At 41.9% G+C, this 24,876-nt stretch overlaps 1 protein-coding gene across 4 annotated transcripts in view; it reads right to left on the minus strand.

The window, feature by feature from the left end:
- lnx2b (ligand of numb-protein X 2b) overlaps window positions 1-24,876 on the minus strand; it is an 85,738-nt gene that overhangs the window by 44,135 nt on the left and 16,727 nt on the right. For 3 of the 4 annotated variants that reach the window (XM_072270846.1, XM_072270843.1, XM_072270844.1), the window contains exon 2: window positions 1,699-2,167. In XM_072270846.1, coding sequence (XP_072126947.1) covers window positions 1,699-2,087 — 389 coding nt within the window. In that variant the 5' untranslated portion in view covers window positions 2,088-2,167. Of the gene's footprint in view, window positions 1-1,698; window positions 2,168-10,149; window positions 10,205-24,876 lie in introns of all 4 variants that reach the window. The other variant, XM_072270845.1, reaches the window with a different exon arrangement.

Below are 24,876 nucleotides of genomic sequence, written 5' to 3' on the forward strand. Positions count from 1 at the left end.
CAGCATAATATTACAAACAAAAAAAGTAAAGCAGGAAGAATACAAGCAGGCTACTACTATTCTTTCAGAAGCTCAAATCAATTGTTAAGTCATCACATTAAGTGGTCAGAGCAGAAATGACCACAAGGTTCACTACTACCTCAATAAGAGATGGGTTTGTTGTTGCATGGAGTGGGAAGTGCATACAGCACACTGCCAGGCATAGTGGCGGAGGCAGTTTAAGAGACTAATAGATAGCACATAGATGAAAGTAAAATGGAGGTCTTTGTGGGACAGAAGTGCTATAACGATCTTGCAGTAGGTTAAAAGGTCAGCACAACATTGCTGTACTGTTCCATGTTCAATGAATCTTCACATGACAACCACCTGTGAGTGCTCCAGCAGAAATCAGGAGCAAGAATCTTAATCGACGTTTCTTCTTCTCCCCCTGTTCCAGGAGTTTAGTTATAGTCATAGTCATAGTCATACTTTATTGATCCCGGGGGAAATTGGCTTTTGTTACAGTTGCATGTTGAGAAACTTGCTGTAGTGTTCCCTTGCAACCTTGGTTGAAGTTGGTCAAGTAAATGAAGGCAAAAATCAACCAATGATTTATTACATGATAACTCAATAATATACCAGTTGGTGCTTTTGTCATTTGGGTGGCAGAGGAAACCCCTGCAGAAAAAGTTGCCACACTGCTGTTTTAGGGGAAAGAATAACAAAGGCTAATAACTAGTAAATAGGAATGTGGATTGTGCTAATGTGGTAACAGGGAATTGCAGGCATGGAATGCAGCAGCGATAACACTCAAGTTTCAGGAGCTTCACTAACTATGAATCAGAACCAGAATTAGGTGTATTATCACCAGCATGTGTTGTGAAATTTGTTATGGTATGATCCCATTGTAACAGAAAATTGGATTTACTGTTAGACCTGTGGATAATCATTCTATTCTGTAATGAGGACCTAGTCTGTTACTTAATTAAGTCTTCCTTTAGCCGCCATTGTTATCAAACTGTGGTTTTACTGGTAATATTGTCAACGCCGTATTAAATTCGTGTTCAGGTAGATCAGCTTTAGCAGCTTCCTGGCTCAGGTAGCTTCAGCTGGCTTCTAGGGCACATCAGGTTTTAATAAATTACCCATTATTTCCAACAGCAGCTCCATGTGATCTTTCAATTTGCCCCTAAAACTGCATTACTAGAAAATTTCACAAGGTACTTCATGAGGTCTTTACAGAAAATAAATGGCACTGAAATCTTAATTTTTTTGATGGCTAGGTGTTGATTTTAATTAGGAGATCTAACAGTACTTAAGCAGGGAATTTTTTTTTGTTTTTAATATGAGTAGATTTAGAGTTAAAGAGTTATAGAAAATAGGAAAGTACAGCACAGAAGCAGGCTCTTCGGCCCATCTAGAGCCATTTAAAAGGACTACTCCCATTGACCTGCACTGGGAACATAGCCCTGCATAACCTACCATCCATGTACCTATCCAAACTTCTCTTAAACATTGATACATATATGACAGATCAATGCAAATCAGTTCTTTCCACGTCAGATTGCCTCCTTTCCACCCTGACAAAGTTAGTTCTAAATTTCAGGCCACCTGTTCCTTTGGTTAAGTAGGTCATATCAAATACTTGCTGCACACAATTCATTCTCTAGGTCATAATCACATGTTGGCTGCAATAAAAGTGAAACGTGTAATACTCACCTATTTTGGAGATGAGGGTCAAGCTCACAGCGTTGCATCACTTTATCGCAGTCCAGTCGAAATGGACAGTGAACAACTAGCTTATCGAGGAGATTACGCACTAGCAAACTAGATTTCCGACAGTGCTGGAAGTGAAGCTTCTTACGATCCATGGGACAGAAATCCTGCTCCTGTAGGAAATTCTCCAGGCATTTGAAACAAAATGTATGACCACACGGAGTGTCCAGAGGCTGCAGTAATGGCTGGAGACAAATGTGACAAACTAGTTCATCGTCCACTTCATGCTGATAATCGTATAGGTGGTTCTCCAGGACCATATGAGCCTGACCACACTCATAACACAATTCGCTCATGGCAGAGCTTGCATCTTCAACAACTGCGTCACTCATGATCCCCACAGTATCAAAAACTTCTTGACGTGCTACTCTTCCTTCTCAGACGCTCTAAGCCAACCGGTAGCCAATATTTACTGCAAAAGAGAAAGTTTAAAAATAGTACATCAATCAAGTGAATACTCACTGTGAAATCCAACATCATTAACAAACATGCAGTTTAACAGGGAAAAAAAGCAAATGATGGAAACACTAGAACAAGCCAAGCCAGGAATGAGAGATGGAATTAACATTTCAGATCCATGTTTGTTTGTCAGAAGTGACTAAGAGTCTTAGAGTCAACATTTTGGACTAACCCAAAACTTCTCACAGATGCTGACTGACCTTCTGACATTCGGCATCTGCAGTGCTTTCCATTTTCAATGCAGTTTATAGGTCATACAGTAACTCAAGCTAAGGATGTAGATTCAACCGAGCCAGAATTACCAGTGATTTCAACAAGCCCACCATGCCTATTTATTTATATTCCCTTCATTACAGCATAAAATGGACTTACCCTCACCCACCCAGATATGTGTACAACACTTCAATAGTGGCAAAGCCACTAATTCCACCTCTGCTCAAAGTATCATGCTCACAATATTAAACATGGGATGCACAAGTGTTCTTGTATTTGTTGTTGTCGTCAGGAAATGGAGACTGCAATGTCAGTCAACTGCACTGCAGAGTCCTTCTGGGAGGGTGAACCTCTGGGTGACTTGACTTCTAAACAATTTTCTCAAGTGTGTATCCAATGGAGTATAACATAACAGAGGCAAAGCAAGTAGAAATCAGAAACACTGTATCTTCCAAATGATGCACTTGCAATTTTACTCTGTTCGTGCTGTTAGCTCGTCTGCATCCTTGCAGAAGCAGGAAGAAGCAGCCTTTTCTCTATTTCTCCTACCGCATTTGAATGAAATGATTTTCGATTTAGAGCAATACTCTTCACTTATGCTGTAAAACAATTGTATTGCACAAGAAGACATTCACCCCATCATACCTGTGTCAGCTCCTTGAAAGATCTCATAAATTAATTGCATTCCCTAAATTTTCCGCCCAACAGTCTACAGTTTAACTGTAAATCTAACTTTTTATCAAATCTGCTTCCTTAATGATTAATTGATCCCATAACAAAAACTTACTCATTGGAAAGAAAATTCCTCAATTTTCCTTTTGCTTGCCAGTTGTCCGAAATCCGTGTCCTCCAGTTTCTAATCTAATTCTTGTCAGTGTGGATGAGCCATTGAACAAGAGGGTAACTGTGATCAATTTTAATCCATATATAGACTGGTCAAACTAAATTAGCAATAAAACCATGGAGGATAAATTCCAGGAGTGCGTAAGAAGGACCAGTAACTTGAGCGAGCTAACCAGGGAAATGGCTGTCTTAAACTTGGCTCAAATGAGGTCAGGTAATAATCTTGTTGCACATGGCGCTTCAGGGAATGTAACATGAATGAATTATTGAATAAAGTGAACAGTAAAACAGTTTAACCCAGGGCCAAGGTTCTGTATTTAAACAAAAGAAACTATACAAAATATAGTAGCCTATCAGCACATGCTTTCAGACTTCTGTATCTTTTGCCAATGGAAGAGTGAAGAAAGAATGTCTAGGGTGGATGAGGTCTCTGATTTTGCTGGCTGCATCACTAAGTAGAGACAATGTCCATAAAAGGAAGGCTAGTTTCCATGATGTGCTGAGCTGTGTTCCCAACTCTGAGGGTTCCTGTGGTCACCTGTCGAGCAGATGCCATACCAAACTGTTATGCATCCTGATAGGAAACTTCTGTGCAGTGAATAAAAATTTACTTATTTATTTAGTGATACAGTTGGCCCTTCCAGCCCTTTGAACCACGCCACCCCAGCAACCCCCAAAAATTGGTAGGGATCAACAGGGACATGCTGAATTTCCTTAGCCGCCTGAGGAAGTAGGTTAGTTGGTGAGCCTCATTCGCTGTGGATTCTAGGTGGTAAAACCAGGACAGGCCATTAGTGATGTTCATTCCTACAAAATTACAACTGTCAACCCTCTTGACCTCAACACTGTGCACTGTCTCCTTCCTGAAGTCAATGACCAGCTCTTTTGTTTTGCTACCATTAAGGGAACAGTTATTGTCATGACACCACATCTTAATAAACTATCTCCTTCCTTTACTCCAACTCATTGATATTCAAGTTATGGCTCCCTGTCATCTGCAAACTTGTGGCTAGTTGTCATCTTCCAAAATTTGGTGTCTGAAAAAAATGGAAGGTGTGAAATATAATCCCATGGTCTAAATAAAGAGAACCAGGAAATGCAGATCTATTAGCCTATGTTTGTCTGTCAAAAAGGATGTAATAACAGGGCACTTGGAAAATAAATCTGAAATCAAAGACAATATAGGTTTGTGAAAATGAAAAATCTACAAATCTACCAGACATGTTTGAGGATGTAACCAGTAGAACAGATAATCGAGAACCAATAAATGTGGTGTATTTGGATTTTCAGAAGGACTTTTCTATGGTTCTGCAGACTTCAGAATGGAAATGTAAAGCTAATGGCTTTGTGGGTAATAATCTAGCCAAGATGGAAACTAATTGACTCACTAAACCTTCGGAACGTAGGATTTTATGAATAAAATATGCAAGTCAATTTATGTACCAACAAACCAAAAACAGTCACCTTAGACAGAGATCATTACGTCAGACATCAGATATCATTTCTTTAAGTGAATACAACAGCTCAATGATGGTGTTTGTGAATTATGTAGAAAAGTTACTATTATGAACAATGACCTGTTACCCATTACATTACCCTACACAGACCCTCCCAAAATTCACCAAAACCAACATTCTGAGTCTGTCCGGAGCTTGTAGTTGGCTCAGGTCCTATCTGCCTTGGTTGGAGTAACATTAGGTGTTGTTGACTCACCCAGAAGGGTGCTGACATGCACACGGTCATGTGTGATCAGGGGTACAGTAGGAGAAACACCCAGCTTTTGGTGGGCTGGTTTAAGGTGGGCCGGATCTACAGAAATACACTCAGGTTTACCCTTCCTATCTATAATAAAATTTTTTTAGACCTGGGCCATCATAAGGAGGCTTAAGGGGGTGTTGATGTGTATCGAGGACAAAAATGAATGAAATAGAATGTAGGTCAACTGGAACCCAAGAGTGTTGTATGCCATGATGGGAGGTAGACCTGGCACCCGTAGCAGCTGGTATACACCAAGTCAGCTATGGAGAACTGTAGGTCCTCTTTTGGAGCCATTCTGAGTCCCAGGACACACGGGAGACTCTTGTCCATCAGGGAGGCCCTCAGAGCAGTCTTTAAGGAACGGTGAAGCCGCTCGCACAGGCCATTGGACTGCGGGTGATATGCCGTGGTGTGATGCAATTCAATGCCTAGGTTTTGGGCCATTGCGGCCCAGTGGTCTGACATGAATTGTACGGTCCACCATGGTAGGGAGGGCGATGGAACTGAGTACCAGCCAAGTCCACATTGACCTGTACCAACCAAGTCCACATTGACCTGTTCAAACCATTGCTCAGAGACATCAAAAGGTGCCAACGGTGCCCAAACATGATGGTTAGTTTTCACCCACTGACACTCCAGTCTTGCACATCCTTACTAAGCTTGTGCCACAAAAGCTGTAAAGCAACCAGTTTCTGTGAAGCTTTCCCGCCCAGATGCGAAATGCCATGAATAGCATTACGAGGCATGATTGATAAGTTCGTGGCCTAAGGTAGGAGGAGTCAATTTTAGAAAACCTAACACATTTATTTTTCCTACATTTACACATTTAGTCCAGTGGTCATGGAGCATACGGATCCCTTCTTTGTAGAAGTCGGCGTCTTGGACCTCCAGAAGTGGTCCAAAGCAGGAGTGATTGATAAGTTTGTGGCCTACGGTAGAAGGAGATTAGTTATTAACTTCAAACTTTCTGCATTTTCACTCAGAGTTGAACTGCACGTGCATATAACGAGAGCTGTATAAAGCCTGGTTTATACTTCTGCATTAACTGGATGCCGTAACCTACACAAGTGGCCTACGCACATTGTGAGCATTTATACTTGTGTGTTGGTGAGTCTGCGTCGCTGGGCAATTCACGCACGTCACGCATGCGCACTCAGCTGCCCGCACAAGGTTTCATGGTCATGGTAGTCTCGGGGTAAACAAGATGCGAGAGGCTTTTTTCTCATGCGAAATGTGCCCTCCATAATTTCGGAGGTCTGTAAAGCTTTATGGAAAGCATTGCAGCCAGAGTTCCTTCCCTGCCCTTCAGTCGCCCAATGGGAAGCTATTGCAGCGTAGGATGACATGCGATGCTCCAAGCGGACCAATCACAGTTGTTGCGTGCTGCGTTGCCGCAACGCACGATTACATTTTGGGAGAGGTGCGTGTCGCAGCAATGCAAGCTCTCATGCAGGGTTCCGCGTTGGCTTTGTGGCGACGCAGACCTTATGGCGACGCGTTGACACAGAAGTATAAAGCAGGCTTAACCCATTTCCTTTTACCTTAGGCCATGAACTTATCAATCACCCCTGCTGTGGGCCACTTCTACAAAGAAGGGATCCATGTGCTCCATGACCGATGGACTAAGTGTGTACATGTGGGAGGGGGCTATGTTGAAAAATAAATGTGCTAGGTTTTCTAAAATTGACTCCTTCTACCTTAGGCCACAAAATTATCAATCACCCCTCGTAAAAAGAGTACTGCTCCAGTTTGCAGGCACTATGGGGCGAGGTTGACCAGTTAAGACATTGCACAGGACAGAAGCGTCTGCATCCCCGAACTTGACATCAGCCAACCACAATTCTGTGACTCCTGTCCTGCAAGCCTGGACCTCTGGGCCGGTAGCTTGGAAGGCTACCATGCTGGGACCTGGGATAGTCAACCCTAATGCGAATGGCTTCCACAGCAGCCTGGCCCCAAGAAGCAATCATCCACAGTATTATTCTCCCCTTCAGAAAGCTACGTGTCAGTCGTGAATTCTGAAAAGTAGGCCAGGTGGTGTTGCTACCCAGCAGGCCAAGGGCCTGATGCTTTGGCCATCGCACACACAAGGGTTTGTGGTCAATGAACAGTGAAATACTGGCCCTCCAGTAAAAACTGAAAATGGCAGACAGCCAAATAGAGATCGAGAAGCTCGCGGTCAAATGTGCTGTACATCATCTTGGGGGGGGGGGCAAGAGACCGGGGGTGGGAGACAAACTGCCGCTGAAGAAGGCATGCGGCTGCCACAAAGTCGCCAACCAACTGTTTATGCACAGCACCCACAGCATAGACTGAGGCATCAGTAGTGATGGTGATAAGTGCACCAGTAGGGTCACGTTCAAACGAGCTCACTTGGTGTCACCAAATGCTCTGGTCATGTCTGGTGACTACTCAAGCATGCGATTAGGGACACTGCCTTTTAGGACACTATACAAGGGTCCTAAACTTATACTATACAAGTTCGGCAGTTCCCAAAATGAAATGGTGATAGAAATTCACCATACCTAAAAATTCTTGAAGTGCTTTGGTAGTGCAGGGCAGTGGAAAGTCCATAATAGCAGCGATTTTTGACGTCAGGGGTGTCACATCTTCTGCATAGATGTGGTGGCCAAGAAAGTTAACAGTAGACAACCTGAGCTGCATTTAGCAGGGCTAATAATCAGTCCATGTCAGGTTACATGCTTGAAAAGTGTGCAGAGCTGTGATGTGTTTGGATTTGGGTGTACTGGCAACAAGTATGCTGTCCAGGTAACTAAAAGGAAGGTCTAAGTCATTTAGCACGGTGTCCATTAGTCAATGTAAAGTCTGTTCTGCATTTTTCAGCCCAAACGGCATGCACAGAGGCTCAAGTAGGCCAAACCGGGTTTTTGGAAATGTCCTCAGCACACACAGGCACTTGATGGTAGCCCCTGACCAAATCCACTTCAGAAAAAGTTATCGTTCTGGCTAAACGTGGTGAATACGTGGGACCCACTGAGGGTGGTGGCTTCATCAAGGTGGTGATAGTCGCCGCACAGATGGCAACCATTGTCTGGCTTAGGGACCAAGTGGAGGGGTAAAGCCCAAGGGCTATTCAGCCTGTGTAAAATGCCAAGCATTTCCATGTCAGCAAACTCAGCCTTCGCACTGGCTAACTTGTCCACGCACAAGTCAAGTCTACACACATGGGTGTGGACCAGTGAACCGGTTGTGGAAGTGTGGTGTTCGACCCCATGCTTTGTGACTGTAGTGGAAAATGTGCTTCAAAGCAGTTTGAATAGTTTAATCAGAGGTCAAATGTGGCTCCTTGGTTAGAAAAAACACACTTACTTTTGCACTCATTGTTGTATTCAGTATGACCATGCATACCGTTTACTCTGTGAGATTACTGTGGGCAAGGAATTTCATTGCACCCTGATGTATGACACTAAACTAATCTGAATCTGAAAGGCAAGATGGAGATTTAAATGGTGATAGATTGGGGAAAAGGTTGATGCACAAAAGAATCCAAGTCTCCCTGCACGAGACCAATCACTGAAAGCAAACATTCAGGTTCAGCAAGTGGATAAGAATGAGAGAGTTTCTGAGTACAGGAGACCACACCTCGAGTACTATTTGCAGTTCGCTCTATGTTTCGATGTACATGTGACTAGTAAAGCTAATTGTCAATCTGTAAGTCCCTTACCAATACCTGCCACAGAGGGAGTGTATGAAAGTCCATCACACTGATATCTCTAGGATGGCAGGAGTGTCATACAAGGTATGATACTCCTGACGAAGGGTTCCGGCCCGAAACATTGACTGATCGTTTCCACGGATGCTGCCCAACCTGCCAAGTTCTTCCAGCATATTGTGAATGTTGCTTTGATCCCAGCATCTGCAGAGTATTTTGTGTCATACAAGGTATGATTTGTACAGTCAGACATGTATTAATTAGGGCATTAGAAGAACAAGACAAAATCTCATCAAAACGAATTCTGAGAAATTAGATGCAGAAGAAAATGCCACCTGGTAATACTACAGAATACAACTGATGGTCATATTCTGGGTAGGGGTTAAGGTGAGAAGTTTCTTCACTCAAAGGTTGTAAACCTTCTTTATCACACAAGCTTATGTAGGCTAAAGGCTGATTTATACTTGTATATATACTAGCTTACGCCATAGCCTACGCAAGTGGGCTACGCCATTGTGAGCATTTATACTTGTGCATTGGTGTGTCTGCGTCGCTCTGCTATTCACCGCCAAAACGCTAGTTGGCAGTGGGGTTTCTATGCCATGGTGTTGAGTTTCTTCGTGTTGAAACCCAACACAAAGAAATTCAAACTTCAAACAACCGCGACTGAAACTGAAGGAGGGTGAATTTTCTTTGCTTCTCCAGCCACTGAGAGACATGGACGGGGAAATGCATTTCAAATATTTTCGGATGTCGGCAGGTAGTTTTGACGATTTGGTTCATCGTCTCCAACCATTTATTTCGCATCTGTGTACACACAGTATATATACTCAGAGACTGGCAATCAGCATTCGAGTTTTAGCTTCAGGTGGAAATCAACAGGCTGTCGCAACTAGCTACAAACTGGCGTCAAGCACAGGGTCCTCCATAATTTTGGAGGTCTGTAAAGCTTTATGGAAAGCATTGCAGCCAAAGTTCCTTCCCTGCCCTTCAGTCGCCCAATGGGAAGCTATTGCAGCGTAGGAGGAGATGCGATGCTACCAAGCGGACCAATCACAGTTGTCTCGGTCTGCGTCGCCGCGACGCGTAGTTACATTTTGGGCGCGTTAGGCTACGGCATAGGGTTCGGCATAGAGTACAGCATAGGGTACACGGTTACACCGTACCCACGGCATACATTTGACGCACAAGTATATATCAGCCTTCAGCTGCTGGATGTACTTAAGTAGGAGGATGGTAGAGTGGAATATCATTTTGATAAAAGATAAAGTTGGTCCTATTGAGTGGTGAAGCAAGCTTGAAGGGATGAATCGCATGCAGTTGCTTCTATTTTTGTTTATTTTCATGAATTTCTATTATCAATGCCAACATAACTAGCACTCACGAAATCTCTTACAAATTCCTCTTCCTAACGACTACACGGAGAGACTGGAGCTAAGGATTCCTACCTCTCGAGTCGCTCAGTGTAATCATTCATCTCTTCAGTTTCAAATACATCAGATACTGTGTTTAAAACAAACAAAAACATCTGATTACAACAGTGATATTTATTCAAGGTTTGGATTAATTAGGGGCTTTATTTATTTATTCCAATGTTGATAGCACTAGCAAGCTAGGGATTTACTGTCCATCTCCAGTCACTGGTTGAGCTTAATGAATGATTTCTTAGGTCATTTCACATGACCACCATCAAAAGCATAGGCAGGTCTGGAGTCAAATAAACCTGACAAGGATGGCAGAAATATAGCATAACCCTTTCCCAAAGGATGAGAATTAACTAGATGAATTCTTACAAAGTTTCCATAGTTTCAGGGTCCTGGTACAGTGCATAGTTTGTTACTTATTGATGAATTAAACTTCCTAACTACTCCAAAAGAATTCAACTCATGTCATTTGATCAATGTCTGGACTTAGATAGAAGAATCTGTTACCAAACCTTCAAGAAAACCAACCCATTCAATTCGAACATAAACACATACTTCTTGCAGTTTTACAATGAACAATTAGGGCTTACTGACAAATTTGAGATTAGACAGTTACCTGGTAATTACACAGAAAAAAACAGTAATTTATAAACACAAGAGATTCTGCAGATGCTGGAAATCCAGAGCAACACACATAAATGCTGGAGGTAATAGCTAACCCAGATTAGACTACATTAAGTCCATGATCATATGGTTTTTGGGTATCCAAGTCACTAAGAACACAACTTCAGCTGTCAGTTCTCATTCCTAATACATTTGGCAATAGTGAAATATGCACCCTACCCCAACTCCTCTACACCTTAATGTAGAATCACCTGCTGTGCACTGTATTGAATGGCAAGAGTATCACGCACCTAGTACCAGGATCACATTACAATATCAAAATAATCATTTTTAAAATAACCAGCAAGGAATCCACAGGAACAGTCAGCACATCCTGTTTGCAAGTCAGGATAAGCTTTCAGTCCAAAACACAATGTATGATGTCAAATTGAAATACATCAAAAATAAACACAACTATACTAGGCCTGGATCATAAACATCGCTCTATAGATTGGCACAAGGATGCAGGAATGCTTGAGGGGAGCCAGGAGTGGGAGAGTCAGATCTAATGTAACAAGTACAGAATTCATCAGTTTAGAAAATAAAAGATCAAAACATTAAAGTACGTTTCAATAAACACAAAGCATTCAATATATGAAAGGTCAATAAATATAAGGAACCTACTTGGTGGGAAACAATCACTCATTAGCAAAGATTTTTCCTTGATGCCTAGTTGACCCATTTCTTTCCATTTAACATAATGGAACTTTCAGCTACTCAAGTGAACTCGGGCTTTGAACTTGTCTTTTTGGATTTAAGTAAAATCATCTATTTAATGCTCAATACAACCTTTGATTCAGTGGTGAATCTGTGGAATTCACTGACACAGAAAGCTGTGGAGGCCAAGTCACTGATTATATTTAAAGCGGAGGTTAGTAGGTTCTTGATTAGTAAGGGAGTCAAAGGTTATGCAGGAAAGGCAGGAGACTGGGGTTGAGAGAAATAATGAATCAGCCATGATGGAATGAAGGAGCAGACTCAATGGGTCGAATGGCCTGATTTGCTCCCATGTCTTATGGTTTTATCTCTGATCTGATTCTTCCATTAATAAGGAGTTCTGAACTCATTTCAACCAAGGATTAAACTGCAACACCAATTTTCCTATGAACTCACAAATTAATGACACTGGGTTAATTCAATGCACTAGTAATCATTCTTTTTCCCATACTTCAATTTATGAAACTCTTTATACTTGTGTGCTCTCTTCCTTGTACAACCTACAGATCATTAACTCCAAGTTTGGCTTCAATATTTCACTATTCCTCTACCCGAACCTGCCCCTTGCTCTTTACAGCCGTATTCAGTATGCAGACCAGGGCCATTAATGTGTTTCTAATCTGCCTCTGCTGCCAAATGGATCCCACACCTTTCTATGTAACACCAAGATAAGCATGGATCTTTGATCTGGTTTCACCATCTTTGAACAAGCCTTGAGTTGCATCATCAGTCATACCAGCATTCTTTCCCTGATGTTTACTGCACCTCCCTGAAAGGGAATTTGACTGCACCATCATTAACTCAGGGAATAAAAAGGGCAGGTCCTTCCTCAGCTTTTCAACTAGTTGTTAGTACCTTCCACCCTGACAATAACAGTCTTGGCTGCTGTTACTGACAATAAACTCCATTTTGTGTAAAATACCACTATGACAATAACTTGGTTAAAAGTGTGTAAAGCAATCCAAGAGGCCAATTAAATTAGCAAGTGTTATTGCTCATTAAAAACTTACTGAATTATGCTGTTCTAAAATTGTCCAGACACAGAATTCAATAAGACAGAACAAGCTGTTAGAAATTACAGAATGCTGGCTGTATATGCATTCAATAAAAAGAATCTCTGCAATATACAAGACACAGGCCTTAATAATGGTTGAGTATAATATGTTCCCACAGGGTAGACATTCCCAACAGGAAGCCCAAAACATCGATTTTTTTATTCCTTTCCATAGATACTGCCTGACCAGCTGAGTTCCTCCAGTATTTGCTTTGTGTTATCCTTAATTTTGCTCTTTGGGCTCTCTTCAGTGATTAGCCAGGATATGACTAAGTGTTCTAAAATTAATCTATCCTGGGACAATCAAGCCTGTAAACAAATGGGTAAGGATTCAGCTTCTTCTCTGGAAAGCATATCGATCAGCAACATAGGGAGAGGAGAGTTTAGCTGCAGCACAAGTAACAACAAGTTGTTTTATCAGCGAAGAATCAGTCCAGGCTCCAAAATGGAATCCGTCCACAGAACGACAGAGAGCTCTCTGCAAATGCAGCCCATTTAGAAGCGGTGGAGAGAATTGCATGTAAAGAAGTAAATTACGCAGAAGTGTAAAACAAGTGTGCTTCAAGATTATCAAATTGAATGCAAGGAACTGACTTTAACTTTACATGAATTCCAGCATTCACTTCAATTAGTAACTCCAGCAATCTGGCACATTTGTCCCCGAATTCACAGATATGGAGTTTTTGAAATTCTTTCCTCAGATCAAGCTGCATGGCAAATGCACAGAAATTCTCTGTTTCAGTATGACTCCTGAATCCTCAGATTAGCAGTCTGGAGATCATTTTCTGAAGAGATTTCCATATTTTCTTGTAAGTGAGCCATTTCAGAGAGAGACATTTTGCTGTTGGAACAGTAAATACACGGGATAGCAAAAACTACAAGGGGATAACATTCCCATTCCGCACAAGGCTGTCCTGTTTGAACTTTATTCCAATAACCACATCAGAATTAATTAATCCTGACAGTGTAGTTATTAAATTTCCTCTGGTCTTCCAGACTATGTTTTGAGAGTGATGGTACCTGCCATTATGAATCATGACTATGACGCAATTCACTATTCAATTGTTTTCTTTTAGATTTTCTGTTTAGAAACAGGAAAGCAGTGTAACAGTATTTAAATAACGTTTTTCTAAATTAACCTAGCCCTTGTAATTATACCCATTGTACCATGAATCCTCAAGGGCAAAAGAGCTATCAATAGCAAAGAACTATTATAGGGCATCGGAAAATTTCAGTGCAGGCTTGAGCATTTAAATCTCAATTCATTTCCCAGTGGTCCCAGGATATTTTCACCCTTCAAAGAAATGTTAGCTTTGAAGTCTACTTGTCAGAGTATGAGTGGCTCCTACACATGGTTCATGTTAGAGTGATTTTTTGGTTTAGGTCATTTACATTTAGCAAATGGCTTTGGCTACCAGTCTTCTGTTCCTTGAAAATGTACTGTGGATTTAATTTGGAACAATGCATTCCTAAATGCTGTGAATTCCAGTCCAGCTGATGCTGGCATCTGTGGGATGAATGTGAATCAGAAGGTGTGAAGTTTGCATGCAGTTTCAAATAAAGCATTATCTATACTTCATAAATATGGGATTGTCCTTTATGTTTAGCACATAAAATACCAAGTAAATGTATTGTGCATTCAGTTTGGAACAATGCATTCCTAAAAGCTGTGGATCCCAGTGTAGACACTACTGGCGTCTGAGGGATGGATGTAAATCAGGTGGTGTGGAGTTTGTATGTAGTTTCAAAAAAAAGTATTGTGTATACTTTGTAAATACGGAATTGTCCTTTGTGTTTAGCACATAAATACCAAGCTCCACACTGGGCCAGCAAACCTGTCCACCAAAAGCGTCTCCATATGATGCCTGCTGTACATTGTTTTGTCAAATAAAGAAGCTGCTTTGTATCTACCAGTAATTTTCTCCAGTGATTTCATTCAAGCAAAAACAGCTCACATTAGCAAAAGATACCAAAGGTGCAAGAGACTGACTGCTTTTTATGTCAATACTTCTCACTCTCTACAATGAATCAATTGTTAGTACCCAGTGATCACTTTGGGAGAAACTAAAAAGAAAGATAATTGGCATGAGTGACAGAGATGTGTAATGTATTGACCATCAGAGTCTGAACGTGTGGAAATTTGTGTAGCACCTCATCTCTTTTTCAGAACATCATCTCTCAGTATTTTTTACAAGTTCTGCTGTCACATTTCAAAGATCAAGGTAATTTGGACAAGTTCCCACAGACAATAATTTAATAGTGACCGGGTAATGAGTTGCTGTGATATCTTGTTCAAATTTCAAAGTACATTTATAAAGTACACATATGTCACCAAATACAACCCTGAGATTAGTTTTCTTGTGGGCATGCTCAGTAAATCCAAGAAACAAAATAGAATCAATAAAAGATCACACGCAACAGAACAGACAACAAATGCGCAAAAGACAAACTGTGTAAATATAAAAGGAAAAAATAATAAATACGGAAAATTATCGAGAACATGAGATGAAGAGTCCATAGGTTTTGGGAACAATTCAGTGGTGGGGTAAGTGAAGTTATCCTCACTGGTTCAAGAGCCTGATGGTTGAGGGGCAATTACTGTTCCTGAATCTGGTGGCAAGGAATGTACGGCTCCCGTACCTCCTTCCTGAGGACAGCCGCGCAAAGAGAGCATGGCCTCGGTGGTGGGGGTCCTTGATGACGAATGCTGCTTTCCCGTCACAGCACTCTGTGTAGGTGTGCTCAGTGGTGGGGAGGGCTTCACCTCTGACAGACTGGGCCCTAGCCACTACTTTTTGCAGAATTTTCTGATCAACGGCATTGGTGTCTCCATGTTGAAACCAGTCCATAGGCTCTCCACCACATCTGTAGAAGTTTGTAAAAGTGTTAGATGACATGGCAACTCTTCACAAATTTCTAAGGAAGTAGAGGTGCTGCCATGCTTTCTTCATACTTGCACTTTCGTGCTGGGCCCAAAAAAGTTCCTCTGAAATTATCACTCCAAGGCATTTAAAGTTGCTGACCTGCTCCACTCCTGATCCCCATGTGGCTCATTGACCTCTGGTTTCTTCCACTTCTAGTCAATAATCAGTTCCTTGGTCTTGCTGACATTGAGTGAGAGGTTGGTGTTGTGGCATCACTCAGCCAGATGTTTAATCTCCCCTTCTATGTGCTGATTTATCACCAAGTTTGATTTGGCCAGCGACTGTGGTGTTGTCAGCAAACGGAAATAGGCATCGGAGTTGTGCTTAACCTGACAGTCATAAGTGTAAACTGAGTAGAGCAGACAGCTAAGCAAGCAGCCCCCTGCAACACACACACAAAATGCTGGAGGAACTCAGCAGGACAGGCAGTATCTATGGAAAAAAGGGCCGAAACGTTGACTGCACTTGTTTCCATAGATGCTGCCTGTCCTGCTGAGTTCCTCCAGCATTTTGCATGCGTTGCTCAGATTTCGAGCATCTACAGATTTTCTCATTTGTGAAACAGCCCTGTGGTTCACCTGTGCAGCTGGAGATTGTGGTGATATATTTGCCAATCTGAAGTGACTGGGATCTGCAAGTGAGAAAATTGAGGATCCAATTGCACAAGGAGGTATTGAGGCCAAAGTCTTGAAGCCTATTGATTAGTTTGAGGAGATGATAATATTGAATGGCCGAGTAATTGATAAAGAGTTTCCAGATATATGCATCTTTGCTTTCCAGGTGTTCCAGAGTTGAGTGAAGAACCAATGAAATAGCATCAGTGTGGAATTGTTGTGGGTGGTAGGCAAAATGGAGTGGATCCCACTCATTTCTCAGACAGGAGTTGATATTTTTCATCACAATGCATGGAATTAATTGTGGCAGGAATCGGTTACAATCTTCTCACTGTGCTGCACAGAACTGGACAATCTTGCCTCGTGGGATAAGGAAATTCCGTGAGCATGTATATTGGTATTCACACCCCAATCACTCCCAGCTAAAGTCTGGCTAAAATAAAATGAAATATCTAGCTCCTTCACCTCCTTGAGACGTATCATTCACTGGCACCCACCGTAAAAATTCAGGTATAGGATAACCAAATGTTAAAAAGTGTGTTCCAAACCTTATTCCAGCGACAACCTTGACCCATATGGGATAGGAACAAACACAATAAAGTACAGAATTTCTTTTGCAAATGTCTAACATGTAGAAGACATTTCAGTTCATTTATGGACGAAGCTGTAGGAGTTTTCATACGTACTTTTCATATGCTTGCCATTAGGGCCTAAAGCAGTACAAAACTTCTGATATCTGTTTGTACCTGTGGCTGAAGGTGGAAATCCACAAACTGCTATCAGTATGGTCTACCTCTCCATACTCTGCAACATTACTCTTTTTACAAATTCACAGGTGTGATTGACTCCCACCTCTTACAATTATCCAGCTCACTTTCCATCACCTTCATGAGTCTATAAGGATAGGCAGTGATAGTTCATACATAATATACATAAAACAATGACCATTTGTGATATTTATTTCCCAATAAAGCAACTTATGCACTTGTTAGGGATATGAAAACTCAAGATGAGTTTTGTTGAAAATCAAGTAGGATTTAGACCATAAGACCGTAAGATATAGGAGAAGTAGGCCATCTGGTCCATTAAGTCTGCTCCGCCATTCAATCATGGACTGATCCAATTCTTCCAGTCATCCCCACTCCCCTGACTTCTCCCCATACTCTTTGATGTCCTGGCTAATCAAGAACCTATCTATCTCTGCCTTAAATGCACCCAGTGACTTGGCCTCCACAGCTGATCGTGGCAACAAATTTCACAGATTTACCACCCTCTGACTAAAGTAATTTCTCCACATCTCTGTTCTAAATAGAGGTCCTTCAATCCTAAAGTACTGCCCTCTTATCCTAGACTCCCCTACCATGGGACATAACTTTGCCATATCCAATCTGTTCAGGTCTTTTAACATTCGTAATGTTTCTATGAGATCGCCCCTCATTCTCCTGAACTCCAGGGAATACAGCCCAAGAGCTGCCAGATGTTCCTCATACAGTAACCCTTCCATTCCTGGAATCATTTTTGTGAATCTTCTCTGAACTCTCGCCAATGTCAGTATATCCTTTCTAAAATAAGGAGCCAAAACTGCACACAATACTCCAAGTGTGGTCTCATGGGTGCCTTACAGAGCCTCAATATCACTTCCTTGCTTTTATACACTTATATTCTACACCTCCAGAAATGAATGCCAACATTGCATTCGCCTTCTTCACCACCGACTCAACCTGGAGGTTAACCTTTAAGGTATCTTGCACAAGGACTCCTAAGTCCCCTTGCATCTCTGCGTTTTGAACTCTCTCTCCATCTAAATAATAGTTTGTCCGTTTATTTCTTCCACCAAAGTGCATGACCATCCACTTTCCAACATTGTATTTCATTTGCCACTTCTTTGCTCATTCCCCTATACTTCACTTCCCTGACACTCTTACATTTCTGGTATACTGCAGCTGTCTTCCACTGTGAAGACTGGTGCAAAATATGTATTCGGTTCCTTTGCCATCTCTGCATCTCTCATTACAATATTTCCAGCATCAGTTTCTATTGGTCCTATATCTACGCTCAACTCTCTTTTACCCTTTATATACTTAAAAAAGCTTTTAGTATCTTCTTTGATTTTAGTTGCCAGCTTCCTTTCATAATTCCTCTTTTCCTTCCTAATGACTTTCTTAGTTTCCCTCTGCAAGTTTTTAAAATCTTCCCAATCTTCTATCTTCCCACTAGCTTTGGCGTCCTTGTAAGCCCTCTCTTTTGCTTTTACTTTGGCACTGACTTCACTTGTCAGCCACGGTAGTGTCCTCCTTCCATTCGAAAATTTCTTCTTATTTGGAATTTAGGAGGAGTACTTAATGAGACTAAGATCATTTAATGGATAATGTACAGTTTACCCCACTCAAAGCCCAGGGACCTGAAACACTAAGTCCACAACATTTCAAGCCTTGTGCTCTGATAGAATGGAATGTACTCTCCACACACATCCAACCCCTGACTTCCAAGGTCAGCGCTTATTGTTCCCCATTATATAAATAAAGCTTGCGTTCAGGGGGGAAAATAATCTAATTTTTAGCTGACTTATTAAAATATCTCACAGCTACCAACGTGTCTAGAATGGAACATTTCTGTGGTCCACATTTACTTACATGGACTTTTGACCAAGTTATGGTTCTGCTATTCCAGCAACTGGTTCACGCTGGTTTATCTCACTAAATATTAACTTTAATTGTCACATGTACAATGAAACATCGAAGCATTTAGTGGATTGCTTGCGTCAATAACCAACACAATCAGAGGATTGTGCTGTGGAGCGTCACCATGCTACTGGTGCCAACATAGCAAGCCTTCAAATTACGAACCTGAATATCTTTGAAATATGAGAGGAAACTGGTCCACCCAGAGGAAACCCACGTGGTCACCAGGAGAATATACAAACTCCTTAGACAGCAGCAGGAACTGAACCCCGATGGCTGGTGCTATAAAGGGTTAAGCTTGCCGCTATGCTATCGTGCCATACATGTAACATTAACCCTTAGTTAGGGTGAGGTTAATGTAACTTAATCTTGTTCCTCTGTTTGCAGATTATCTACCCAGATTTCAAAAAAAAATATGAAAAATTAGGACAGTCCTTCATCACTACCTATTATTCAAGCAGTAAAAAGCATTGTCTTCCCATTCAGCACACAATCTGACTGATCTGATGTAAGCAGTACATTACCATTTACAGGCTTTATATACAAGCCTGAAAAGGTCGGTTCCACTGAGACACACGTTAAGGTCATCTTCTATTTTCTGTCACTTTGCTGCTGCTCATTGATTTAATTCATCTTGTCATCAGTTTGAAATAGAGTTATAAATGCTGCAGGGGTGTAAAATAAATCACACAAAAGCTTCTTAGTTAATTTTCTTAGATGGAGCAAATGCTTGGATTCCTTTCTATACCCAAACGTTTTCTGATGCTAGGCAGACCCTAAGAGATCTAGGCCCAAAATATGGAGAGTTACTCTCCTCCGTAGCATTGGAAAGCTATGTATTTTGGACTCTCTGTATTCATTGTGTACATTTTAAGGGGATTTTTCCTTCATTCATCTGGGTCATCACAGACGAATAGGCATCTGAGCAACATGTAGTTGTGTGGTAACTAGCAGGCTTCTAACATCTTGCCAAAAATCACGCTTTACATTTGAAATGTACAACTCCAGAGGCCTGCACAAACAGGAATGGCCATATATACTCAGTACAACCACCTCTTCCTTTATTCATTCTTTACTATGAACAGCTGTCAGTAATCAAGTCCAAAGTTCTTGCTGGAAGTCTGGTTCTACAAATCTCATCAACAATAAGGCTGAAGGGATGGTACGTGAATAAAGTAACACGGTGTTGATCTCTTTGGGATAAAGGATAATCTCTGGCCTCTGTCCTGTGGACAGACAGTTAAAGCCAAGCCAAGAATAAGGGTATGTAACCTGAGCGTCGCTGATCAGCAAAACAATGACAAGGGTTTTTACTCCTGAGCACGATCTAGTGACAACCACAGGAAAAGGAAAAAAAAACGAGATCCTTGACGAAGGTAAAACACACCCAACAGAAATACCTCCCTGACTGGATCAGTTTTACTTCAGGTTGTACCAATGTAATGTTGCCCCCAAAACACATTAAGAAAGTCAAATAGTAAAAAAAAGTCACTGCCTTCTTAATACAACCAACACACATCAAAGTTGCTGGTGAACGCAGCAGGCCAGGCAGCATCAGACAATAGTTCTTCAATGGATACAGATCCACATTCCTCAACAAGAAGCTCCTTTATATTTTGTTGACAAGTAGCTGCCAACAATTGCATAGTACAAGAAGGACAAGCACAACAATTTTAAAATCAACTTATGAGAGATAATAAGAGGTCTCATTAAAATTTTGTCTGTCCCAGATAAGAACATCTGGGATATCCCTGACTTGAATTCCAGACGACACAACAGTCCACCATCTATCATCAACTGCACTTCCAATCTGCATTTTACTCAGCTACGATAACAACAGTCTAAACATATTACTGGGTGGAGCTGCTTTAATATGAACTGATTAGTAATACAGAATATATATGGAGATCAAATAGCAACGGGTGATTTGAAATATTACATTACATTTTATGAACATCTCAAACAGACACTAAACATACTGTATAATTTTGCAATCCCGAAGAATGATTCAAAGCAACCTCAAGGATGATTGAAACTTGGAAAAAAAATGTCTATTCCTGAGCCCCACCTGGCAACGAATAAAGTGTACTGTAAATATATATATACACACACACACACACACACACGAACAAAAAATATAATTGCAAACATTTTTTATACACAAAGCACAAATAAGTTGCACCAATAAGTTCCTCCACTATCAACTCTGCTCTTAAACGCATCTCCCCCATTTCACATACATCTGCTCTCACTCCATCCTCCCGCCACCCCACTAGGAATAGGGTTCCCCTGGTCCTCACCTACCACCCCACCAGCCTCCGGGTCCAACATATTATTCTCCGTAACTTCCGCCACCTCCAACGGGATCCCAACACTAAGCACATCTTTCCCTCCCCCCCTCTCTCTGCATTCCGCAGGGATCGCTCCCTACACAACTCCCTTGTCCATTCGTCCCCCCCCATCCCTCCCCACTGATCTCCCTCCTGGCACTTATCCGTGGAAGCGGAACAAGTGCTACACATGCCCTTACACTTCCTCCCTTACCACCATTCAGGGCCCCAAACAGTCCTTCCAGGTGAGGCAACACTTCACCTGTGAGTCGACTGGGGTGATATACTGCGTCCGGTGCTCCCGATGTGGCCTTTTATATATTGGCGAGACCCGACGCAGACTGGGAGACCGCTTTGCTGAACATCTACGCTCTGTCCGCCAGAGAAAGCAGGATCTCCCAGTGGCCACATATTTTAATTCCACATCCCATTCCCATTCTGACATGTCTATCCACGGCCTCCTCTACTGTAAAGATGAAGCCACACTCAGGTTGGAGGAACAACATCTTATATTCCGTCTGGGTAGCCTCCAACCTGATGGCATGAACATCGACTTCTCTAACTTCCGCTAGGCCCCACCTCCCCCTCGTACCCCATCTGTTACTTATTTTTATGCACACATTCTTTCTCACTCTCCTTTTTCTCCCTCTGTCCCTCTGAATATACCTCTTGCCCATCCTCTGGGTTCCCCCCCCCTTGTCTTTCTTCCCAGACCTCCTGTCCCATGATCCTCTCGTATCCCCTTTTGCCAATCACCTGTCCAGCTCTTGGCTCCATCCCTCCCCCTCCTGTCTTCTCCTATCATTCTGGATCTCCCCTTCCCCCTCCAACTTTCAAATCCCTTACTCACTTTTCCTTCAGTTAGTCCTGAGGAAGGGTCTCGGCCTGAAACGTCGACTGCACCTCTTCCTACAGATGCTGCCTGGCCTGCTGCGTTCACCAGCAACTTTGATGTGTGTTGCTTGAATTTCCAGCATCTGCAGAATTCCTGTTGTTTAAGTTGTAATACATTTGCTTTTCATAAACTTTTAAATGCAGGGTAATATATTGTTTAGGGTATAATTCCCCTTTTCTCCCTCCAAACTGTTGACTCCTTGTTGATCGATATACCTTCACAGGAACCAGTCCTTCCCCCCTGCATCTCAAGGATTACAGAAATTGCATACAGTCAAAGTACTTCCAGTAGGAATCACTGAGTAACAACCTAGAATTGGAATACAGATGGATATCCTAGTCCCAAATAAGAGGGTGATACAGACAGCTGTGACACATTACCAAAACCTGTCTGGGACCTCCTTTAGTTCGGGAAGGGCCTGGAACCTTTGTGTCTGTGACTCATCTACATTCTGAACAAACTTACTGAGAAGCAGCAGTTCATTTCATCTGCAGGATGCACTGGAGTAACTCACAGAGAGCCCTTATAACAGCACCTTATAAACCCATAACTTCTACCAGCTCAAAGAACAAGGGCAACAAAAGCATGGGGAAATCATTTGGAAGTTCCCATCAATCCTCACACCATCTCACCTAGGAAACATACTGCCATTCCTTCACCATCAATAGGTCAAAGTCCTGGAACTCGCCCGTGGTTGATTTATCATCTCCTGCATTCTCCCTATCCAATATCCACCAATGTACCTGTGTTAGAAAAGAGGTTGGATATTGGCATAATGTTCTTCACCCTGAAAAATTGTGAGTGAACCTGGGACACAGAACAATTATGATTCTGTAGTATACCCACATTTCAAGGACTGCAATGGTTCAGGAAGTCAGCTCAGTACCACCTTCCCAAGAGCATCTCGGAATGGACAATTAAATGTTGGCTCAGTTTACAATTCCCATATTCATTTAACAAAGATTTTAATAGTGATAATGGGATGCCCTGGCCTGCATTTTTGTGCAGCCTTCAGAGCAACAAAGTGATAAACAAGGATGTGTCTGGTAAATCATACCTAGATAGGTTTTCAAGGAGACCTAGATGGGGCATTTGAACTCTCCTTGGACCCATCCAAGAATTTCCAGGCAGGAAGGTTGGATCGATCTTCTGCAGGCGATAATGGCAAGACAATCAGTTAGTCAGCTCCTTTGAGATAACCCAGGTCATCAGTTACCTGCTCCAAGAACACTTATTTCCAGGTCCCAAACTTAATGATGGAATCATATACCAAAAGTAATTCTGTGCGTTTTTTGTTTCCCATATCTTTGGGTTTTCTTTATGAGTTCTTGGGAACACATTTAGGTAATTCCTCTGACAAACAATGTTCTTGATAAGAACTTGCTGAACAAGTTTTAAAGAAGTCCCCTCAGATTCCTTTGGCTTCCAACAGTGAAAATGACTCAGCACCCTGCATAACTTTTGTATGTTTTCATAGCAACTTGAACTTTTTGGTTCTATAAATAATATTAGTGTCATTCACTTTCTCACATCTCGTCCTTCACTCCTGGTTACACCTCAACCAGACAACACCAAGGATTTTACACATTCTCTCTGCACCTTTACCCTTGCACTTATTTTCAAAGCCACATTCCTTGCAAAGTTTCCTATCAATTTATCTTTTCACTTTCAAATGTTCATACCTATAACAGAGTTCGTTCTGCAACTTCGGAGCTTCGCTTGGCTCCCAAGGATATAATGCTGAAGCTTTATAAGGCATTGGTCAGACTGCACTTGGGAGTATTATGAGCAGTTTTCAGCCCGCTATCTATGAAGAGATGTGTCGGCATTGGAGGAGGTCCAGAAGAGGCTTACAAGAATGATTCCAAGAATGAAAGGATTAACATATTGGGGGATCTCATTGAAACCTATAGGACAACATTTCTCAACATTTTTGCCCTGGGGGAACCCTTGAAATAATTTTCTGGTCTCAGGGAACCCCTGCATAAAAATTATTATATCTACAGCTCACCGTACATTAGCATGATCAGTGAGATGTAGATATAATAATCCAAAAATAACTTACAATGCTCGAGTAGAGAATGAATTTATAGCCAATCTTTCTTGGAAAAAAATAGATAGTTAAGCTTAGCTTACATTTCTTGAAATTAATCTCTTTCTTTCCCTTTCATAAATTCTAAAAACTCATAAAGTAAAACGACTGTGCAGCAATACACAGCTCGAATCACATCATCAAGTTCGCCGATGACACGTCCGTGGTGGGTCTCATCAGCAAAAACGATGAGTCAGCATACAGAGAGGAGGTGCAGCGGCTAATGGACTGGTGCAGAGCCAACAACCTGTCTCTGAATGTGAACAAAACAAAAGAGATGGTTGTTGACTTCAGGAGAGCACGGAGCGACCACTCTCCACTGAACATCGATGACTCCTCCGTAGAGATCGTTAAGAGCACCAAATTTCTTGGTGTTCACCTGGTGGAGAATCTCACCTGGTCCCTCAACACCAGCTCCAGAGCAAAGAAAGCCCAGCAGCATCTCTACTTTCTGCGAAGGCTGAGAAAAGTCCATCTCCCACCCACCATCCTCACCACATTATACAGAGGATGTATTGAGAGCAGCTGCATCACTGCCTGGTTCAGGAATTGCACCATCTCGGATTACAAGACCCTGCAGCCGATAGTGAGGTCAGCTGAGAAGATCATCGGGGTCTCTCTTACCGCCATTACAGACATTTACACCACACGCTGCACCCGTAAAGCCAACAGCATTGTGAAGAACCCCACACATCCCTCATACAAACTCTTCTCCCTCCTGCCATCTGGCAAAAGGTACCGGAGCATTCAGGCTCTCTCGACCAGACTGTGCAACAGTTCT

The sequence above is a fragment of the Mobula birostris genome, chromosome 10 (genome assembly GCF_030028105.1).
Source record: "Mobula birostris isolate sMobBir1 chromosome 10, sMobBir1.hap1, whole genome shotgun sequence".
In the NCBI taxonomy this organism is placed as follows: domain Eukaryota; kingdom Metazoa; phylum Chordata; class Chondrichthyes; order Myliobatiformes; family Myliobatidae; genus Mobula; species Mobula birostris.